The sequence below is a fragment of the Scophthalmus maximus genome, chromosome 6 (assembly GCF_022379125.1).
Source record: "Scophthalmus maximus strain ysfricsl-2021 chromosome 6, ASM2237912v1, whole genome shotgun sequence".
NCBI lineage: Eukaryota > Metazoa > Chordata > Actinopteri > Pleuronectiformes > Scophthalmidae > Scophthalmus > Scophthalmus maximus.
Window position 1 is genome coordinate 13,696,156 of NC_061520.1, and position 21,414 is coordinate 13,717,569.

The window sequence follows — 21,414 nt, forward strand, 5'->3', positions numbered from 1 at the left end:
GTGTTCCGGTCCCGTGACCTCTGTGTGGTCTCCTCTTCCGGTCGCTGGTAACAGCTGTGATAAGGTGACATTTAGGCGGGAAAGTGTTGTTCTCTCTGCCCCTCCACACTTCCAAAACTGAAATGAGGCCAATTTACCAAAAAAGAAAAGGCCATTAATGTTCAAATATAATTCATTATTAAATATCAGAATATCTAGATATTGCCTTGTGAATCTGTGACGGGGTCTATACGCTGAAGTTGAACTTCCTAATAGATATCAATATTAGAGAAAAATATCTTGACTATTACATTTAATTTATCATCTATCATTCATTCATTTTGTTTTATTTCTGAATATTTCAGTGACTATTTATGAATGATAAGCTGAGTAATCGAATGGACGTTCACCAGGAACCTTGCTTCTATTGTGAAATCACTTTGCACGCACCGTTACCGTAATGCCTAGCATATATACATAACTCAAATCAACTGATCCCAGTCCAGTTCAAAATCTACTTTTATTTTATAGGTTAAACCTAAATTGAGAAGAGGTCAGGCTTGCCACTGATCAGGTAGAGCTCCAGACTTTATTTTCACATCTTATATAGGCCAATATAAGAGTGAGTACATGGGCAATTCCATGACCTCCATATTTCCTCTTCCTCTTTCTGCCTTGAGAGCACAATCACTGTTGGTTTATAAAACACAGTTCTCTATATTGTACCTCTTATCTAATAATTAAGTCAATGAGCTGTTGTTCTAAATTCACCAAAACGCCACTGAAGACAACTTATTAGTGTGACATTCAATATCTGCACAGATGGATATTGTGTGTCTTTTGGTCTTCAGGGCAATAAAGACTTGTTATACATATGCGCAACAGTGGTATCATAGGTGGTGTTGTTGTTGTTGTCCCTATAGTGTCTTCTGTCTGTTCATGACTTTTTTTTTCTTCTTCATTGCGGATTTGTCTTTCGACAAAAAGCTGCTATCACTTGTGTCACATGCCATGGTCACCACAGTAAAGGTCACTGGTCCAAAGACAATAATGTATTTTCTCCTAATTATGTCTGTAAATGTTTAGCTTCATATGGTTGGACCCTTTCTTTAACCTTTACATGCAAGTCAACATTTCTGCTCTATAACTATCACATCTACAAGTTGTTGCAGCACATGTACTTTTATATGCTCATAGTAATTTGATAATGGCCACTGAGCACATCTAATAAAGAAAGGCAGTCGTGCAATTATCAGTCCACTTCTGTGATTATAAAAGTCCTGTATTCACAACAAGCCTTGGGGCGGCCTGCTTGTTCAAACACGGTGGACACAAGATGGCAGTGTTAAATCATGGATACTGTGTGGGTCTGTGTTCCAAAGAATCTACTTCATGTACACAGGGGGGCACTGGCTGCTCTGTGTATTTCTGTGACAACTTTGGTGGATTTTATCCCATATCAGCAGATGATGATATTTGTGCAGGTGATTTCCATGTAGAGCCTGTTTGGTCTTGGCAGATGGAGACTGAAGCTGATAAACATTAGACGGCTGATGAATATTAAACCGCTCGGATTTTCTACCCAAACTGAATTCAAATGAATATGACATATTTTTTAAACATGTAGCTACTCGACTATTTGAATTGATTTGTTTACATTGCTTTATTTTGGGGTTCAGGTGGCAGAGCAGGATTCATCATAGGGTTGATGTTCAACCACTAGCAACTTTTGTCCGCATGTTGAAGCATCTGTGAGCAAGAGGCTGAGCCTGAAACTACTGACAACGGGCAGGGCAACACCTTGCATCACCATCACTGAGTGTGAGTGGTGTGAATGGCTGGATGAGAAGCAACATGAAGAAGAGCAAGTATGAACTGTTTTGTCCAAGAGGCTGAAAAGTGCTGTGTACCATTGCTGTGAATTTATGTGCAGCAGTAGGCAAAGGTGTGAGTGGAAGCATCAAAGCAGTGGATTGTATATATGCTGCACTAGAATATGCATATCATGATGATGTGCAAAGAAACAGCCAGAGCATATGTGATTTTAGTATTAATAAAAAACACATTTTATTTACATAAATTACAAGAAAGCACAAACTCGTTCACCAAAATCTACATTAAAAACGTTTTGTATATATTACATTTAACAGATTTACTATAATTTACTCCATTGTTGCAAGTAGAATCCTCAATAAAAAGAAGGGCTATATGCGACTGTATTGGCATGTCATTTAAAATCCCTAAGAGTCAAAGAACAAAATGAAATAATTGGGACATTGTACTCACAGCACTTTGAGGACAACTAAGTCAGGACAATCGTCTGTGTGACCTCTTTAATATCTGAGACACCTGATCCAGGACTAGTGATTAAATAACTCTGTTTACAACGCTTGGCAGAGGAACTCGGCCGATCTTCACAAGGAGGATGTTGTGGAGTCCACCACCTCTCGTCCATTACACACTGTTGGAACAACATTGGAGGCTGATGCTGCAAAACATGAATAAAATATTTTGTTCTTTTAGAATACACAAACAACACGGATGGAGTATTTAATATATATATATCACATGTCCCCACCATACCTTTCCCACTGAGCTGCAGAACTGAAAACAGCCCAGGGCGCCCCGTGCTTACAGATGAATACACAGTACGATAATCAAGGAATAAATTATGTAAAATTTGGTGAAATTGGATGTTTTGCAGTTATGTGTGCATGTGTTAAATATCCCATTTTCAATAAACCATCCAGAAAAACCATTGTGGGCGCATTCTGTCCTTCAATTACACCTTTCCCCCACTGATTTATAAAAATATAATAAATGATTATTATTTCATGTGGTGGATAATTTAATGGAACAAATGCACAAACTGTTTAGGCTTTTGGATTTCCCTTAACCATGCATGCAAGGTAAAGAAAAAAACAAAACAGTCATTGTTAGAGGTGGTGTGACTGAACGGTGGCCTCATATAGTAATAAAGTAGTTACAATAATGTAGACGCATCATATATCATTTGAGTTGTGAGTAGTGTATTACTTTTTGGTGTTACTATGCTTTAGTCTTTGTGTATCAAGGTGGCACCTTGAGAGAAACTGGAGCCCGGGCCTGTAGTGACGCTGAAGCGGGTGGTGGCCACCCGGAGGGTGCTGACATTCTTCTGCGGCTGGAACAGGATGATGTGAACCTTGGGAGCGAAGAGGCAGCCCAGCACCACCGACCCGCTCAGACTGACGGAGATGCACATGGTGGTGGTCTGCACCTGAAGGAGGAGAGAGAGGTGATGAATTCACTGTCAAGATTGTGAGGTCTAACTCCAATATTACATTATAAGCTAGAGCTATATATTACTCACATTTCTATATTGCCAAACACACCATCTTTCCAGTATTAATGTTCACACACAGCCCAGGTCCCAGATTTAATTAATGTTGATAATTTCAGTGACATCCTTTGGTATTAAAAATGTTTTTTTGAATGTTCAACCATAGAGCTGTTAAAACTACCATGAAATGGTAAATGAACTCTACTGGTCTTATGAGCACTGTCGTGGTGTAGAGGAACATTTTGCTGTCCGAGAATATTTATTTTCAATAGGAAAGGGGCTCAGGAGTGAGGATGATAAAGACACCTTACACAATTTAGAATTAAAACCAGGTGCCACAGAGGAAAATGTATAACCAGCATTGCCAAACAGAGGTGTTAAGCGATCTGTTTATTTGCTTGTCAATCAAAAGCGAAAACCCTCCATTCCTTTTCCCCTCACCCTGCCCACGCCTTGCAATGTGTCCATCATTTCCAAACACCCCCCTCCCACCGTAACAGGATACATCATGACGTCCTGTGGTGTGTGGCAGGTGCATTTCATTTTCACAAGGCGCAGCAGGTCATCAACCTGAATGCTACTATTGGTAATAAAATCATTCAGGCACCAAATATTGTGCTGTGCACAAACCGTTCTCCAGCAAAGATAACAAGATCATAGCAAATTAATAGCACCTATTATCTACTCAATTTTTGTCAACAGAATAATATTTAATCATCTGGCATTAGTTTCCCCTGTGTCTTATTCCCTTAAAGTACATTAATACTTCTTGTTGTAACGATATTCATCATTTGATAGTAAATTATACCAAAGTAGAGACTAACTGAGAATAACGCATTTCTATAAAAAGAAAATCATTTCATATTAATATATTCAACACATTCTGTGTATGTTTGTGACATCATCAGTGGTTGATGATAGGTGAACCATGTACAGTCATGTGACACACCTACATCATCGAATCTCTGTATCTTGAGTTATATTGTAGGATTTTACGTGCAATAAACATCAATATCCAACTCATCCCACCTCTGAAATACAGTACACACATTGACACACTCATGTCCGTGTTTGAGATTACTATTTTTCCTTACTGTATTTTTGGACTTTGGATACATGAAGATATTTGGATGCATGGAATAAGTGTAACATACAGAGGCGAAGGGGCAGTGTATGCATAATAATCTGAGCAATATCAAAGTGCACAGAGGCCAAATGTCTTCTGCTTGATTCAGAAATTGTTTTGAATAAAAACCACAGACAGTGCTGCACAGGAATGACCTGTTAAGTGGTTTTAATAATTCACAAGATGCTGCTTTGAAAGTGCAGAGGACAAGGAATCTGCTTTTGCTGTAATCATTTTCTAGAGGTCTTCTTCTGCTTTGGGGAACAGGATGTGGAGCGTGGCCTCTGCAGTATCTCCTCGTCTCTGCTCACTGTTGTCTTTTTTTACGTTTGGCCTTTGAAGGTATTATTTTATTCCACGAGTAAAGCACTGCTGCCTCAGATATAAATAAGGTCTGCTGTATTCAGGTATCTTTATTCCTCCAGAGATCGTCACGGCGGGGATGAGGCTCCATGTTTTATTGGGCTTCGTGCTGTATGTTTAATGAAAAGCTTTATTGGATGAACCAGCTTCAATCCCGGAGCTGGCCCGGATCTTGAATTGACAAAAACCCACCAATAATTCACTGATGGAGACCAGTGTGTGATTTGGGATTCCAAAGTTTTTTTTTCAACAAACTGTGATAAGAAATATGAGTTAGTTTTATGAGCATTTATTGTAAATATGTATATATGCAATTATGGTATGCAAATTAATGCTACACGGACCTCTTGAATTCAGACCCTTTACGGTTCAACCCATTCATGGAGTCTGATCATGTAAGGGCTGATGTTTGGACAATATGTCCATATGTGTAAGAAAACAACAACGATGGGCTGTTCAAGCCTTTTGGAGAAAAAAATATTACGGTGCTGAACTGATTTAATATAAGTCAAACAAGCTTCACTCACTGACTAGGAAAAGGTCTATCTCAGATGGATCAGTTCATACAAAAGGCAGTGGTTGTAAAGATCACAGGAAATAATTTTCTGTCAGTAGTCTTCAGTGATTTCATGGAGGCGCTGTGACTCTTGACCATCGGAGCTGTTTAATCAGTTATGTCTGCTGCTCAGATGAGATGACCAGCACTGGCATTTGTGGCAAACCCTCTGCCGCAGGTTGCAGAGAACATCCTCAATATTTCATATGATAATCAAATGTGTTACTCATGGCTCAGAAGATTGGGTTTAGTTTACCTTAACATTTTATGACATTAAAATTTGTATTTGTTTGACAACAATTTTGAGAAGTGGTATAAAAACTAGAAGAACATTGATGATATGTTCCTGCCCGTGAAAAACTAGAAGTCGGTTAACTAAGTCGGTGCTTCGGTTGCTTCGGTTATTATTCATCGGTCAAAGGGGAGACTCGCGTTCATCCGATGATCCCATTGTGGCTGTGAATTGCAAGTGTGACAAGCCCGGAGGAAGAGTTCCTCTGAGCCTCACCGCAGTCCCAGGACAGAGGGCACAGCTGGGACTCAGCATCCAGGTCTTTCACAGGCCATTCCACACAGCTACACATTGGGACACACAGGGACGTGCAGTTCCCTTTCAGCGCTCATAGTCTTGCCTGGCCGTCTCCATGTTTCTGCAGAAGCAGATGTGTCAGGGGAATCCTCTGTCTCTGTTCTCCCTTCTGCCACTCTCGCTCACAGCACAGTGTTCTTACCCTGGAGGGATAAACCTCCATGACTAAGGGCCACCCATGTCTCTCACTTGTTTCTATCATTTCAGTCTTTTGGCTACAGATGACCATCAACTTCCAATCAGTAGGCTGAGACCCTCAGGTAATGTTGTATTCCTCATAGGTATTGAAGGTCATGTAAAGTGAATGAATCTGAGGTGGATTTTTACCTTTAAATTAAAGGCGTTGTTTGAGATAAAAAAGTGAAAAGCGAAAAAAAGTAGCATTTTAATCTCTAAGATTAGTTTTAAAGAGATATGTACCTTGTTAGCATCAAGTCTTTTCATGACATATTATATTAGGGGAAATGTAAAGGAGCTGCTGTGTCTTATATCCATTTTCAATTGTTGAATTGTAGTGAAAAAATTTTTCATCTATTGTTTTTAGAAAACATAAAATACCTTCAAAAAACACTACTGTACCACTACTAGACTGGGGTTTTGTTGTGGTAAAATGAGTAAGATACATATTTAAAAATTTACATTCACTAGATTAATATTTAAACTTTAAAAGTAAAATAAGGTGATAAAAGTGTTTTAACTTGCAAAGTACATGCAATCTTAAGTATGATTCTGATTGTGAAGAATTAAAGCAATTCGGTAATAAAGAACATATATTCCTAAGAACCGCAGGCAACACAGACATGGCTGACAGCTGAATCAATACCAGTTGAGATTAGTTTATGATTTCATACATTTAAAAGCCAAATTCAACCCCAGAAGAAGTCATTATCTGCCAGGATGAACTCTGCTCAGATTAGAGGAACAATCTACAAGTGGTTAACCACAGTATGAATGTCAATTAGAGAAGAATAAGGTTGAATGAGGTTACATTTCATTCATACCGTCACCTTCTATCAAGGATTGCATGTGGATGATTATAGGTATAACTTAACTGAACTTACCCGGTAGTCACTGGCAGTAACATAGAAAATGGGCTGAAAAGCCAGCCAGATGATGCAGGTGGTGTACATGGTGAACCCGATGAACTTGGCCTCGTTGAAGTTCTCGGGGCATTTGCGGGTCTTGAAGGCGTAGACCGTGCAGAGGATAATGAGGACGCAGTTGTAGGTGAGAGACATGAGCATGCTGGAGTCCTTGCTGTTACACTTGAGGGTGACTACGTCTCTCCTCTCCGGGCTCACTTCCTTTCTCACCCCTGGGGCCTCCACCAGCAGCCAGACCACCACCACTATCAGCTGGCAGGAGATCAGAGCACCGCAGATGGCGACCTGAGAGGCCGGGCTGATAAATCGAGGCCGCTGGGCTCCGTCCTTCACCCCGCTGAAGATCCGAGCGATGCGGTTGGTCTTGGTTAGGAGGGCTGAGTAGCACACAGCAAAGGAGGTGCCTAAGCCTAGTCGGCGCAGTGTACACACTGCAGTGGAAGGTTTGGCGATGTAGATGAAGGTCATGCTGTAACACATCAGCACTCCCAGCAGAAGAATGTAGGAGAGCTCTCGACCACTGGCCTTCACCACGGGTGTTTCATTGTGTTTAAGGAAGAGGCCAACGACAAACAGCGTACACATCATCCCGAGAGTGGAAATGGTGACGGGTCCAATGGCCCAGGCGTCTTCCCAGTGGATGTACTCCTCAGGCAGGTCGTAGCAGCCTGTCAGGTTGGCGAGGGGCCACTGGCCAAAACTACAGTCAGCACAGGTGAACTCGTCCTGCAAGTATTGGAACGGCTGACAGGGGATACAGATCCAGCAGCACACATCTCCAGGCTGCATACTCTTCACCTCGTTCTTCCGGCAAGGGTCACTACACTGGGAGGTGGGGGCAACCTGGCCAGCCCAGGGGATCAGGCTAGTGTTTAGGGTCAGGCTCTGAGCCCAGTATCCGACCTTTCGGTAGACGTAGCGTCCACCCTCTTTGTGATAGTGGAAAATGTTGTAACGGCCAAGGCTGTCTCCAAAGCCGTCAAAGCGGACTATATTCTCTGTGTCTGGTGGACGGAATGGTGCTGAAGGTGGAAAAAGAAGAGAGTGTCAAAATAACAGGTGTATGGCAAGCACAACTGTGGTGCGAAGACTTAAAGGGAAAGCACAAAGACTGTGGACTTTACACCATGAACACGTTTTTTCTGGTTGGACAGTCTGATAATAAATTTATGTCTCTGTTTGTGTCTCTGCTGACATTCTATCTGTCATGCAGTAGTATCCACTGAACAGTGACTGTGACGGGTCACTGGTGAAAAGTCAATACATATGATGGAAGCTGTTTTAATGAAAAGTCCTTGGATAGAACACAGACGTGGGAATTCCGTGGGAGTTCAGTCAGACTGCTCTCCTGCTTGCTTCGGTTGTAGTCTAATTCTCATTTATTCTGCCTTTCATCCAATCACGAATGCGCACTCTCAGTTTCTTGCTGTCACTTCAGTGATCAGCTGTTAATCCGCTGGTCTCATCTATCCAATAGCATTGCAACACACTTGCCTTGTAAGCCTATCCCCTTGCTGTTGCCTGTTTAAATATGATTTCTCTCCCTGCCTTGGTCCTCTCATGCTGTTCTGTGCACCCTCCACCTCCCCATCACCGCCCAGTCTGCCCAGTGCGCCCAGTCAACCCAGCAAGTCATCAACCACCGTCACCACCAGTGTCTGGACTCTTTGCTGCTGCTCAGGACCGAGGCCCTCTGCTACAATATCTCCCTATGGAGTCTAAGCGCCAAAGACTCTTATCAATACTTTGTCATCGCATATCATTCTGATCAATCTGTCATAAATATAATTTGTCATTCACTAATTCAATAATGTTGGATTTTCTAAAGAAATTTTACATTTTAGAAGTCACCGAGCATATTTTATCATCAATTAATCTTATTTTCTCAATTCACTGACTAATCATGAAGTCCATTGAAAGGTGTCGATAATCATTTCCCAGAGGTCAATGTGTCGAAGAATGCTTGTTTCAAATAGTACACATTCCAAAACATAAATAGATTTAATTTACAAAGACGGAGACCAAAGAAAAATATAAAATCCTCACCTTTTGAAAGATGAAACTAATCATTTTCTCCCAACTAAACCAATGTCTTTAATATTAAAGTAGTTCAACTAATTATTAATTTGACTTATCTTTCCAACTGCAGTAATATAATTCTGCAAGTATTTAACCAGTCATTACTTTATACATTTTAAATTTTATTTTATTTTGCAGCACTTTCGTTATCTAATCTAATATATCAAATGATTTTAAACCCATAGGGCTCGTGGTCCACTGGTTGTGTGTTTTCTCCTTAATGTGTTGCAATGCCTGCAGGGACTGGATAACCTACAGGCCTCTAATTCAAGTTTAAGCCTCTGGATAGTAAAAATTCTTTGGTGTGTTAAAAAACAACAACGACAGCATGGCTGGATAAGAGCACAGTGGTCAACCTCTGTCTGTGGAGATTCTCATTCATCCAGGTCGTAGTTATCCACCATTTGTTATAATTGTTTCAATGACGGTTCATTCAAACAGACTGGAGCATTAACACTGCCCACGCCCCACAGAGCTTAAATACCTGGGATTCACCACAACTAAGTTAGAACTGAGTTGGGTGATGAGAGGTAAAACGTCTTCAAGACACTACAAACAAGTCCAGTTACTCCTGATTCAACACCCTCGTGGTCCAGGTCTATTTCCTTATCAATGAAAATGAATCAAAGAATGACATCATACAGCTCATAATATGATAGTATTCCCATTTAAGTCAAAATACACAAAAGAATGAGCCTTGGAGCACGAGGGGGGAGAAATAGATTCGTTTTCGAAAATTGAATCATTTAAGCGATTATCTGAAGCTGCAGTGTGTAAACACATAATTACAATGCTAGTTCATCACTTTATATAAATTGGTATAGTGAATCTGAATTGATATACATGTTACGCACAAAGATTAAATGGCCACTTTTATACAGATTCATAACTTATAAGCAACAGTGTTTTGATATTAGTTCATCAGGATTTCACTCACCGTCAAACTTGACCTTGAGAATGTAGTCCCTGTAAAACTTTCTGCCATTGCCAGGTTTTAGAGCGTCACACACTTTGGTGGAGTTGGGGCATAACGCCTGTCTCATGTTATGTAAGGCCACAGCCATTGCATAGACAGCGTTCACGACAAACATGATCTTAGATTCTGGTTGAAATGGAACCTCGCGGAGCGAATGCTTCCCACAGCCCAGATCATGGAGGCTGCACTGGAACTGGTTTTCCCAAAACTCTCTGAACCAGGGATTCCTGGTGTTGTTGTACGGGTGCAGTGCAGTGAAGTAGTCGTTAAACTGAGGGATAGGATAGGAGGCCAGTTCGATGGTGAACGCCCCATCTGCCACAGCTTCACTGCCCCTCACCACACTCTCCTGTGCCCCCCAGCCATCACTGGCCACCCAGGTGAAGGTGACGTTCATGCGGTTGGCTGCCACCAGCAGCTCACGGGCATCTTCGCTGCGTGTGAACAGGATGACCACCTTGGCGTTGGATTTCTGCTGCAGGGAGCGGATCACGTTCTCGTAACTCCAACGGCTCATGGAGCGGCTGACCTTGGCCGAGGTGGCAATGCAGATCTGGCGGGCTCGGGCCTCCTGCTGGAAGGCATCAATCCCAGTCTCACCATAGTCACCTTCTGATGCCACTGTAGATACATAGGTCCAGTTGAAGTAAAGCAGGATCTCTGCCATGGCTTTGGCCTGGTAAAAGTCGGGGGGCACGGTGCGGGCGAAGTAGTCATAGCGCGTCTTGTCGCTGAGCTTGGCGCTGGTGGAGGCGTAGCTGATCTGAGGGATCTGAAAGAGTCGCAGCAGGTTGGCCACCTAGAAAGGGAAAGAAACCAGATTGATCGTTTTTTCCACTCAACAACAGTAAACCTTCATTAAGTACTACTGTGTATATAAATATGCGTACTGTTATGATGTATTAGATGGAAAACTGGTAATTGATTCATTACAGTTCACACAGAAACATCCACCTGGCAACTGTGGGAATTGTTTTAATTGCTCATCATTAAATAAATTAAGGAAATTGGCTACACTACACATTTATTCCCCTGCAGATGCAATTAGTCTCACCTCATTCAGTCTATCATTTCTACGCCTGATCCCTGCTGGGCCTTTCACAACGTCACTCCCCTACTGACTGAGTGCTGAGATCCATTTAACAGTTGTGCAGATTGCCTGTCTACCTCATCTTTTCTCATCTCCAATGCTGTCAACAACAACAACAACAAACACCCAATATGTAGAGGACTACAGGTGTTAGTCACACTGGATATAACTTACTATGCTAGAAAAATGAACACATTTTGCATAAAGTTCTCGCTCTGCCTTGCAGATAAAGAGAGAAGTGGATAGGGAGAGACAGAGAGGTGGAGGACGGGGAGTTAGGAGTTAAAGTATAAAAGAATCTTGAAACTTTGCGCTTTTCTGTTCAGTAGGTTTTGTCAGCGTCGTGACACTGCGTGCAGTGTGTAGAAGCAGCGACTGACTAGCTTTTGCTTCAGGCACTTCTGTGGAAGCCTGAGGGGAGCCGGTCGGATCAGTCAAAAGAATGCCAACATAAATCTGGTTGACTTTAATGCCGACTCTCAAACCAGCACTCTCCTGGCACAGCATCTTGAATGCAAATGAGTCATTCCTTAGAAACTCAGAGGGAAAATTCATATTAAATTTTTTCAATTTATTCAATACTATTAAAGTTCAAATGAAATGACATTATTTTGGAAGCTCATCATCACATGACACATCATGTGCTTGTTGCTTGCACAGAACCTAATTTGAGTGTTGTCAAATTAATGAATAGTAAATTGGGACATTGGAATTACTGACACACACATTGTGGCTGTTAAGCAGATAAAATCAGCACTGCTACACGTTAAATGGGTTTTGGGAGGAGGAAGAAAGTAGATCTTTGCCTTTGCAGTAAGTAAATAACAATTAAAATTCAACTATATCAGTCAAATATCTCGAAATAAGGTGGCCAGAATGAAGAACTTTAAAGCTTCCTTATACTGCTTTGTAAATGCAGGCGTATTGGTCACAAATAAAACATACAAGTAACATATGTAGAACATAAACCAAATACTCTGGCACAGAGGAACAAATCGGATAGACAGAGGCTTTTCAGGACATAACCTCATACATGGATCAATACGGTGAGACATTACAATAGTGTGATGTGCTTGAGTGGATTTTAATATTGGGATCTTTTGTTATTTTGCAGGATCAGAGGGATGAATATTAAATGAGCCAGTGTCAGTGGTTTCCAGACCACTAGGTTTATTGGAGTTAATGAGAGCACGTTTCAAACAAAATTAGATGCAGCCCCCGAATCAAGAGCGACTGGACAATTTTTTTTACCACCACCCAAACAATGTCATACACAGGCAATGTGGAGCTAATTTACTGGTTACAACTGTTTCAGACTCATCTGTAGGATGGCAACTGAAAAACTGAAAGGAATCTAGATTGCTGAAATGTGCGAGTGAGCATTTGATATCAGTTCAAAGGTTGCTTTCCCCTGAGAGTGTCAAGTCAGCTGTAGGAATCCCTGATTATGCAGAGAGATTAAATAATCACATTTCTACATAAAATCGTCTCTCTGCCTAAACCGCCTTGACAGCCCTTCTCAACATGTGGTGAAACAGCTGGCAGCAGAGTTTCCGTTCATAGGAAGAAGTTCGATTTAGGGTGGCAAGTGATAAAAAAACACTATGTGATTAATCCTTTTCACATCACCGAATTCTGATCACATAGCTCCCTCCCTCCCATAATTTTGCACATGAATACTTTTCATGGCAAAATACATCCAGTCTTCACTTTCCACCCCATAAATATATCACCTAAGTATGCAAAAGCTGTCAAAAGCAATCATTAATGTTATCATTACATAACATGTCAAGTTTCTCAAAATTATCTTTTTTCTGTTTATCGGACTCCCTCCACATGTTTTAAGACAATACAAAGTAGTACATTTGACGAGTGCCAGAAATAATAATGAATAACAATTTTCAAATTGCAGCCATAAATGTCTTTATGTATTAAATCAAGGACATTCAATCCTGATACAAATTCTAAATCTGTGCAACAAGGATAAGAAACATATTCTAGCACCTGAATAGCTCTGTACACAATTGCTAACCAACAAAAGAATAAAATACTTCCAACTTTGCGTTTTATATTCAAATAAAATGCAAAACACAATTCTTTCCAGTAATATTTTTAAGTTGGTAAGCGACATTTTCTTTTTAAAGTGATAGGTCGTATTGAATATTTATTAGACTTACTAGACGACAATGAGTTAGATAGATGCTGATTGAACAGTGAGGAGGTTTAAATGAATCAATACTCTAATAAAATAATGAGCTCAATGAGCTAATAAAATAGCTTTGATAGACCTTTATGATTATTTTAAGGGGTGCCCCATAAAATGAATTTAATACTCAGTCATCTGGTCAAACATTAAAAGGACCATATTGTCTTTGTGACACCCTATTCAATAGAGGTATGTAACCAATAACATACATTAATGAAATAAAAATCAAATATGCTTGAGCAGAGGTTGCAGGAGCACCTGATGTATGGTGTTGCATGTCTATAACATATATATATTACATTTGTTATGGGTTGTGTTGATGTCATGAAATTTTCTATGCAGGTACTAAAGCTTACAACAACAACCAACAATGTTTTCCATCCATTCTGTTGAATTTGGTCTTGCAGTAGTGAATGAGTAATTTTCTCTGCAGGGCATACGGATCTCTCTGTCAGTTTAGTAATCCACTTACATGTGGCTTATGGAAGGTTGTGAAGCACAGAACCAGACACACATCTCGTACAATGGGCTCAATGGGAATCTTTATATGGAGGTTGAGTGAATAATCCACATGACACCAGAAAAGCAAGTTTGCGCTTGGCAGGTGTTGTGCAGTCTTGCCTGCAGCTGTAGGTCGTATGGAGGCTGGGAGAGTGTCGATTTTTGATCTTAAAATCTTCATCATGCCACAAAATGTTTTATCTGTGTGTGCACTGTATATTTTTAAATTAATGAAAATTATGCAAAAGAAAAACAGCCTTCGGTTGGTTTAGTTATTAATTAGATTTGATAATTATTAGAGAATTTGACTATATCACTTGCTGGCAATGTTATATCTTACAATATTACGTACACCAACAGCGGCTAATTGATTATTACACTGCTCAAAAGCAACCTATAACATATAATTATTCAGTAAGATATGGTTTGATGTCAATTATGCCGTATAATTAAAGGTATTTTTATGATTTCTTTGTGATTTTAATGTTGACAGGACTAAAAAGAAAACCAACTGATCTGCCTCTTTGACTCATTTATATTAAGACAAGATTTAGACACAACCACGAAAACGTGAAAAGAAGATCTAATCCTTTTTTATATAAACAAAACTTCAAGTAATAAATATGTTATATTATTTCTTGATTGCCTGAGGTTTAACCCTCGCTGTTTGGCTTATAGTCTCATTGTTTGAGTTACAGGGATCATCCTGCATCTTACTGCAGGGTTTGGTGCTGAGCAGATTAGGGTTGTTCTTTTCAGCTGAATTAATGTTTCCATACAGTTACCCCCGAGGCAACAGGAAACACCATTCGCCACAATAATGCACAATGTCTATTTCAGTTGTTGGGTTGTTTGTCGCTGCAGCAAAAGCTATTTATTCATGATAAAAACTTTATAAAGTTAGAGGAAGTCCACAAATTTGTATATCTGAAAAAGATTACCAACATTGTGCATTAGTTTGGAGAAATATGTCTTTTTTGTTTTACGAATGCTAGAAGTCTAGATTTTACTGGTACGGTTGATGAAAAATTTAATTGAAACGGAGTGTCTTTCCAAAAATGATGCCTTGATGATTCAGGGATGCGGTACATCTCCAGCAAATTTCATGCATTTGTTTTGATTTGTGTCTCATTAACATACTGTTGAATGGATGAGATACCTTAAAAGAGGAAGAAGTAAGGAAAAGAGACAGAGTGGGGGCAGCAGTCAAATAACAGAGCTGGGAAGGCATAGAAATAAGTAACTGAGAGAGTGTGTGTCCTGGTCCAGGAAATATCAGGCCTACTTTGTAGAGATGTCATGATTTTTTTCTACATGAAAAGCCCATCTGCTCTTCCCAGAAGACCGTCTCAGTGTGCTTCTACAGCAATAACACTGTATTCCCAGAGCAGCAGTCCTTAGCTCCACTCAGTATCACACATACACACAGCCCACTGCAGAGCTCTGAAACACACATGCAAACACACACACATGAGCAGCACATCATGCACGTGCACGGAGGATAGTTAGACCATGCACTGGATCATTATTAGTTTATTTTTTTAAGTTTTAGTTGCCTAGCAACAGCTTTAACAGGGCGGAACTATGAACTGTTAGATACCTCGAGCAAGGATGTTTATCTTTTGATCAGGTCCTGCCCCCTTATTATGCTGGATATTATGAATCTTCTTTATGCAGCAATATCTTTATTCAAATCCCACAGACCCATGCAACCAGTCAGACTACTACACCACATGTTAAGCGATGGCTGAGCGTCCATTCATTTTCAATGTCAATGTCAATAACTCAGCTTTGACTTGTACTTGCTTCCATTCATTTCATTTCCTTCCTCTGTGAATTCAGACCATTATCATCTCCTTTTTCGGTCCTGTTCTGTCATACGAACATCACAGAGCTGCTCGGTGCGACCGACCCTGAAAGCCAAGATCTAAAATCCATACACTTGACAAACCAAATTGGGGTTTCAGCTGACTCCTCCCATCTGCCGTCCTGTCCTTCATATCTGATATAACGCATTGACTTGGTGCATGTGTGGACATGATATGTATTGCAACTGCACAAATACTGGGTTCTGCCAAGCCACTGAATAATCCAATCACATGTGAATTATTTACGATTTCGGGAGCACGTTCTTTACTTTTACCCATGAATTATGCATTTTCATTGCATGGTTTTACTGATACGTTTCATCATTATTGTTCATTCTGGCATGAATTCTGTCATGTGTGAACCATGTTTAAGTCCCTTGTATGACTCATATATCCTCCAGAGGCTGGCACTGTCTACCTGCAGATGAAGACAATTCTATAAATAGGGTTATTTGTGGGTGAACAAAAATGAGATTCTAGAGCTCGCCGACGGGTTGAAATTTACCTTATTATTCTGCTCACACAGTTTAGTCTGCAAATATCCAGATCTCTATCTTTAAATTCTAGCGTGGGTCCTATGTTTTTCCTCCTGTCTCATTAATCAGTAAAAAAAATTACCACATCTCAACTGACAGTGTGCTAAAATATTCCAATTAATTCCCACAGGTGCTGTTATACAATGAGAGCTTTCATCCAAATACCCTGGAACTAGCCAGGTTCCTGCTTCCACACTGAGATTATTTTTTATTTTATTTTGCACCTTCATAAAAGATAATTTCGCTTATTTTTTCATTGTTTGCAGATTGGCTCGAGAAATTCCTTCTGTCTATGCTTCCAGGGTGTTGTTCTTCTATAATGCACCACGGTGACTGTGATATTTTTCCTGCAGAATGCTTTCTTACCACTGACTCATATGTAGCAGTCACTTCCATGTATTAATCAGAAACCACCCTGAGGCTAGATGTTCCTGGACTGTAATTGTAGAATATAATACATCTCTGATTACTCCTCCTCTGAGGGCACTAAAGAGTGACATGACTAATTTAACCCCTATAACACAACTGTACACACCTAGACCTCATACAGAGAATGCAGGCTGCCAACATCTTTTATGATTGAAGCATTTCCCCTTGCAGTATGCAAAACTATTACTAAATGTTTTGATGACGATGGTCATCACCTCGCAAAGAAAGACCACAGGAGAAATGTACAAGGCCAAACACTTGAATCACATAAATATTCCTTCAAGTAGATATGCTCAAACAGTCCAGATGGCATCACAGAATTCTCAGTGACTGTATAAGATACAGGCGTGGATTGTCAAATGGTTTGATGCCATATGATGCGGTGTGACTCACTCCTTCTGTTTCTCTCCGCGATCATATCTGCCCGTCACCGCCGTCTCTGTGTTTCTGTGAAACATGATCTCTCATTGGATCCCTCTCTGTCCTCTGTGTGAATGCACGCCGCTGCCAAACCACCAGACAGCCCGGCTGCAATCACAGTTCAGGAAAACGGCACCGAGCCGGCAGGAGCGTTGAAAAACTTTGCCTCCACACTCAACTCAGCCTGTGCCCGTGTAACGCCAGCATGGCTCGGCCGGCAGCCAGGTCCGCCCACATATCTGCGACTGTCACACCACAACACCAGCAGCACAGCAACACGCTTCCTTCATTGTGACAGATTTAGACAGCATTCAGCGTTCTCACCACCTGTCAGTTCGCCATGTTCCACCGTGTCGCCATGGCGATCGGGGGCCTTTAAACCAATATAGTCAGTTGTCCTGTAAGTGCCTTGCCTTTGGGGTGAAATACACACATCTGATTTAACTGTCACAGCCAAGCTGGTTCACTCAAAGGTCTGAGTGGCTGTAGATTATGTACAAACCAGGCAGCTACAAATGACAGAGACACTATGTGGAACACATTCTCTACTGAGCAACAACCAGCAGCAACACACAAATGCCACATATTCACATGCCCCAAATGCATATCTTTTTGAAATAATATTGTCCCCAAAAATAACAGGACAGGCTGCGAAAAAACAAATGCACCCCTGGTTTTCAAAGGACACGTCCCACACAGAACATCTCTAAAACATCAGAGTAATTGAACGAGGTGCAAGGAAAGCCAGTGTTTAGTTTTGTAGTAAATTATGTGATCACATCTCATTTTAAAAAAAGGCCGTGTGTGTAGTTGTCTGCCAGGATTAGACGCTCACCAAGAGCTAGCACTCCTCACAACTGAACTGCATAACAATGGAGAGCGTTATTCATAGTGAGAAAGGGAACTGTGTCCTGTGGTGCACTCCTACCGATGGGATTCAGTGATTCGAGGAGTCAGTGAGAAGCTAGGGCAGACCTCAGACCTCAGGCTTGTTATAGTACATCCATAAATTACCACAAGACAAGGGCACTCCCCAAGGAGCCCCAGATGCTGGGTTTCACAAAAATTACAGCTCGTTTATCAAATGCATGATTTCCAAACTGTCCTTTTCACCAGGAATCCTTTTTATAGGTGTTCCGAATCCTCCTCATACATTTCCCAGGGTCTCTCCATCACTGTACTGGATTGTATGTTTGGCATTGTGTTTTGTCAGCAAGAATCTATAAAATAAACAGATGTTTTTTGCAGCGTTCAGTACGACCAGGGAATATAAAAAAAATTATATTTTTTACCTGCAACATTTACTTAATACAAGTCGATACTTTACTTTCAACACAGATTTCCACTGGACACTTGAGGAAACATTTGTATGATAGCAGATGCTTAAACAGCTATCAAATGTGGTCAATTATGGGATTGTATTCCCCTGATTGACTGGTTGATTGGTTGGTTACATCAATAGCCTTCCAGGATTAAAGGGGCAGTAAGCGATTTTAATCAAAAATACTTTTTGCAACATTCGGGGAATATTTCCTTTCCCCCTATTTCCTTGTGAGGACACAACACTGTGTGCAGTTTTAAAACGTGTTAATACATCAATTACAATTTAAATAAAGCCAACGGGGAAGTTCTTGAAGCCTGTATTCTCTCAAAAAAAACAGCAAGATGGCGCTGGTCAAAATGCTAAACTTGAGGCTTTAAAACGGCAGTTCATAAACCAATGGGGGACGTCGTTGTGGGTTGCCACTTTGTTTAAATTTATGCTTTGAGGCATGTATATTTGTGGATATTCACAAATCTCAGTTCCACATGGCTCACTATCGCTCGATGTGGCAGCCATATTAAAGATCGAGATTTGGCGAAACAATTAGCAGCGCTTTCATCACATCAGATTTACTGAGCCAAAGGGAGCACTGCTGCCGAGAGTAATCATGCCGTCACTAGTCATCCCGTCAGCCCGTCCCGAGCACAACATCTGTAGCATGTCTGCCTCTGACAGGACTGCTGCTGAAGTGTGAATTACCGGGAAAGAGTAAGAGATCATCTAAATTAGATCAGCCAAGCATATGGGTGCGCAGGTAAACAGATCCTCCTTGCGGAACCAATACTCATTAAGTCCCTGTGTTAACATCTTGCAAAGGGTAATTGCACATGATACTAAATGGTCTAAATGGACAGTCACATGACCATTCATCACATTTGCTCTCATGCTTGTACTCCCTCCTCCATCCGTCTCGCTCTCAAGCCAGCAGTAGCAGCTGATTGCTAGATACAACTTTTGTAATTGCACTGTCCGAAGAGATTAATGTAGCTTTTGGCAAACTCATTCCATGGCATGAAACAGAGATGATCGTCAACAGTAAACTGAAAATTCATTATGATATTATGGGCGTCATGTGGTGAGCCCATCGACTGTATTCATTAGTTCTTACCTGTATGGAGACGTCACTGTAGGAGCCCCCTATGACCCCAGAGATAGCCAGGGGGACGTCGTCGTGGATGGCATAGGAGCCGTCGGGGCACGTGTACTCACTGTCATCTACTTTGGTGAGGGAGGCCCTGACAAACTCCAGCGACTGCTCCAGAGCATAGGTGTCCTTTGAGCATGTGTCCAGTATGTGAGCGCCCAGTCTGATCCCAGGCAGGATGTGCTCATCCCTGTTGATTTCATCCAGTGCCAGCAGCATGGCCTCCAGTCTCTGGATCCCTCTCTGAGCATTTATCTTCCCGCAGTCTTCTGCGGCCTCCCCCTTCTGGTGCACAGGGAACAGGCCGCCAATCATCAAGTCTCCATCCAGTGTGATCTCCCTCTTTAAGTCAGTGTTATAACCTACCACAGGCAAACCTTGGGGAGCCTGGGCAAAGAGAGACACACATAAGAACAGCAGGCTGAGGTGGGACAGCCGGAGTGGTCGGGGCACAGGGCGCACCCCCAACACAGGGGATTTCCCCAATGACATATCCCTGGGCAAAATAAGGTCAGTGTCCTGCCGGTGGTTTCTGTGGTCAGCGTCTGGTCAGCTTTGGATGATGGCAGCACTGAAGAGAAGGAGAGTAAGGCTCACGGAGGCCATTTACAGGATCAATGTCATCCTCTCCGTCCTTGTCTTCTTCAGAGATGTTGTAGATTACAGCCTGCAGATCAAAGAGAGAAATTCAGTCACAGCCTTTTGAGCTGAAGTACAATGATGCCTTTGTCTGAAAATTTCTGTTGCCTTTTTTCTGAAAAAACATTGTGTCTGCCAGGACACTGACTCGTCCCCCCGCAAAAAAACATTTAACATCATCTGCATAAGTGAGTGATCATTTGATGCTTATTGATGATGGTTATGATAGGAACACCCAAAAAATACTAAGACTGTCTGTTTGTTTTACTGCAGCAGCCACCACATGTTCTACTTGTGAAAGTAAAATAATCAACGAGATAAATCTACTTTGACAAGGAATTCATTTTGTCTAATACAAATTATAGGGACAATTACCATTTGACAAGTTTTTGCTATGCAGACAGAAGTATATATTCTGGAAAATAATCTATTAACGAAGTAAATAGACAGAATTCAATATGAGAGTTCACTGAGGACAACACAAACATCCTCCAAATAGTTTTTTTTTTATGTTTTTATGCATCACGTGGTCAATCCATCATTGTGGGAAGCTTCATTGAGAGTGAGTGTGATACTTTCAAACTCTTCTTCTCCTCTCCTCCTCTTTCATGGATTGTCTGACCTGATGTAACTTCTCTTCTGAGGCAGATGATTGTACAACTCTTTTACAATCACATGTGCACATGCTCCTGCACACCGAAAGTCTACAGAGAAAAAAAAATCATATCCCCAAGGAACATTTTGTCAAATCACATTAACCACTCACACGGTCTTGTACAGCAACAGCAGCAAAATTGACTCACAAATAAAAGGAATTAAAGTATTGAAATCTATTTCAAGCATTCAAACTCATTTTGTTGCCAAAAGACTGAATTGGCATGATTACATTTAGATCTACATAAACTCATTCGTTTGTTCTGCGGTTTGCAATGTGGTATATTAGTTATTTTCAATACAGAGCAAGATACAACTCCAAAATAATAGGAGCCTTTCTGTTTCCTAGCTTTAAAAAATGAACAAATTTGATCTTTACCAAGACAGAGTGCATTTGAGCTTTAGTTGAAGTTAAGCTCTGTCCTCCGTCCTGATTATTATTTTTTTTTCAATTTCAACAGAGCAAGGGAAGCTTTTACCCTTTTTCCACCTTCCCCAAATCCAGATGAG

The 21,414-nt window shown here is 41.0% G+C and overlaps 1 protein-coding gene across 2 annotated transcripts in view; it reads right to left on the reverse strand.

The window, feature by feature from the left end:
• Positions 1–2,021: 2,021 nt before the first annotated feature.
• grm2a (glutamate receptor, metabotropic 2a) overlaps positions 2,022–21,414 on the reverse strand; it is a 28,168-nt gene continuing 8,775 nt past the window's right edge. Inside the window, exons 2-6 of one of the 2 annotated variants that reach the window (XM_047332957.1) lie at positions 19,576–20,278; positions 10,055–10,892; positions 6,997–8,060; positions 3,016–3,238; positions 2,022–2,467 (exon numbers count right to left, since the gene is read on the reverse strand). In XM_047332957.1, the coding sequence (XP_047188913.1) occupies positions 3,035–3,238; positions 6,997–8,060; positions 10,055–10,892; positions 19,576–20,103 (2,634 nt within the window). In that variant the 5' untranslated portion in view covers positions 20,104–20,278 and the 3' untranslated portion in view covers positions 2,022–2,467; positions 3,016–3,034. The remainder of the gene's footprint in view (positions 2,468–3,015; positions 3,239–6,996; positions 8,061–10,054; positions 10,893–19,575; positions 20,279–21,414) is intronic. The other variant, XM_035632777.2, reaches the window with a different exon arrangement.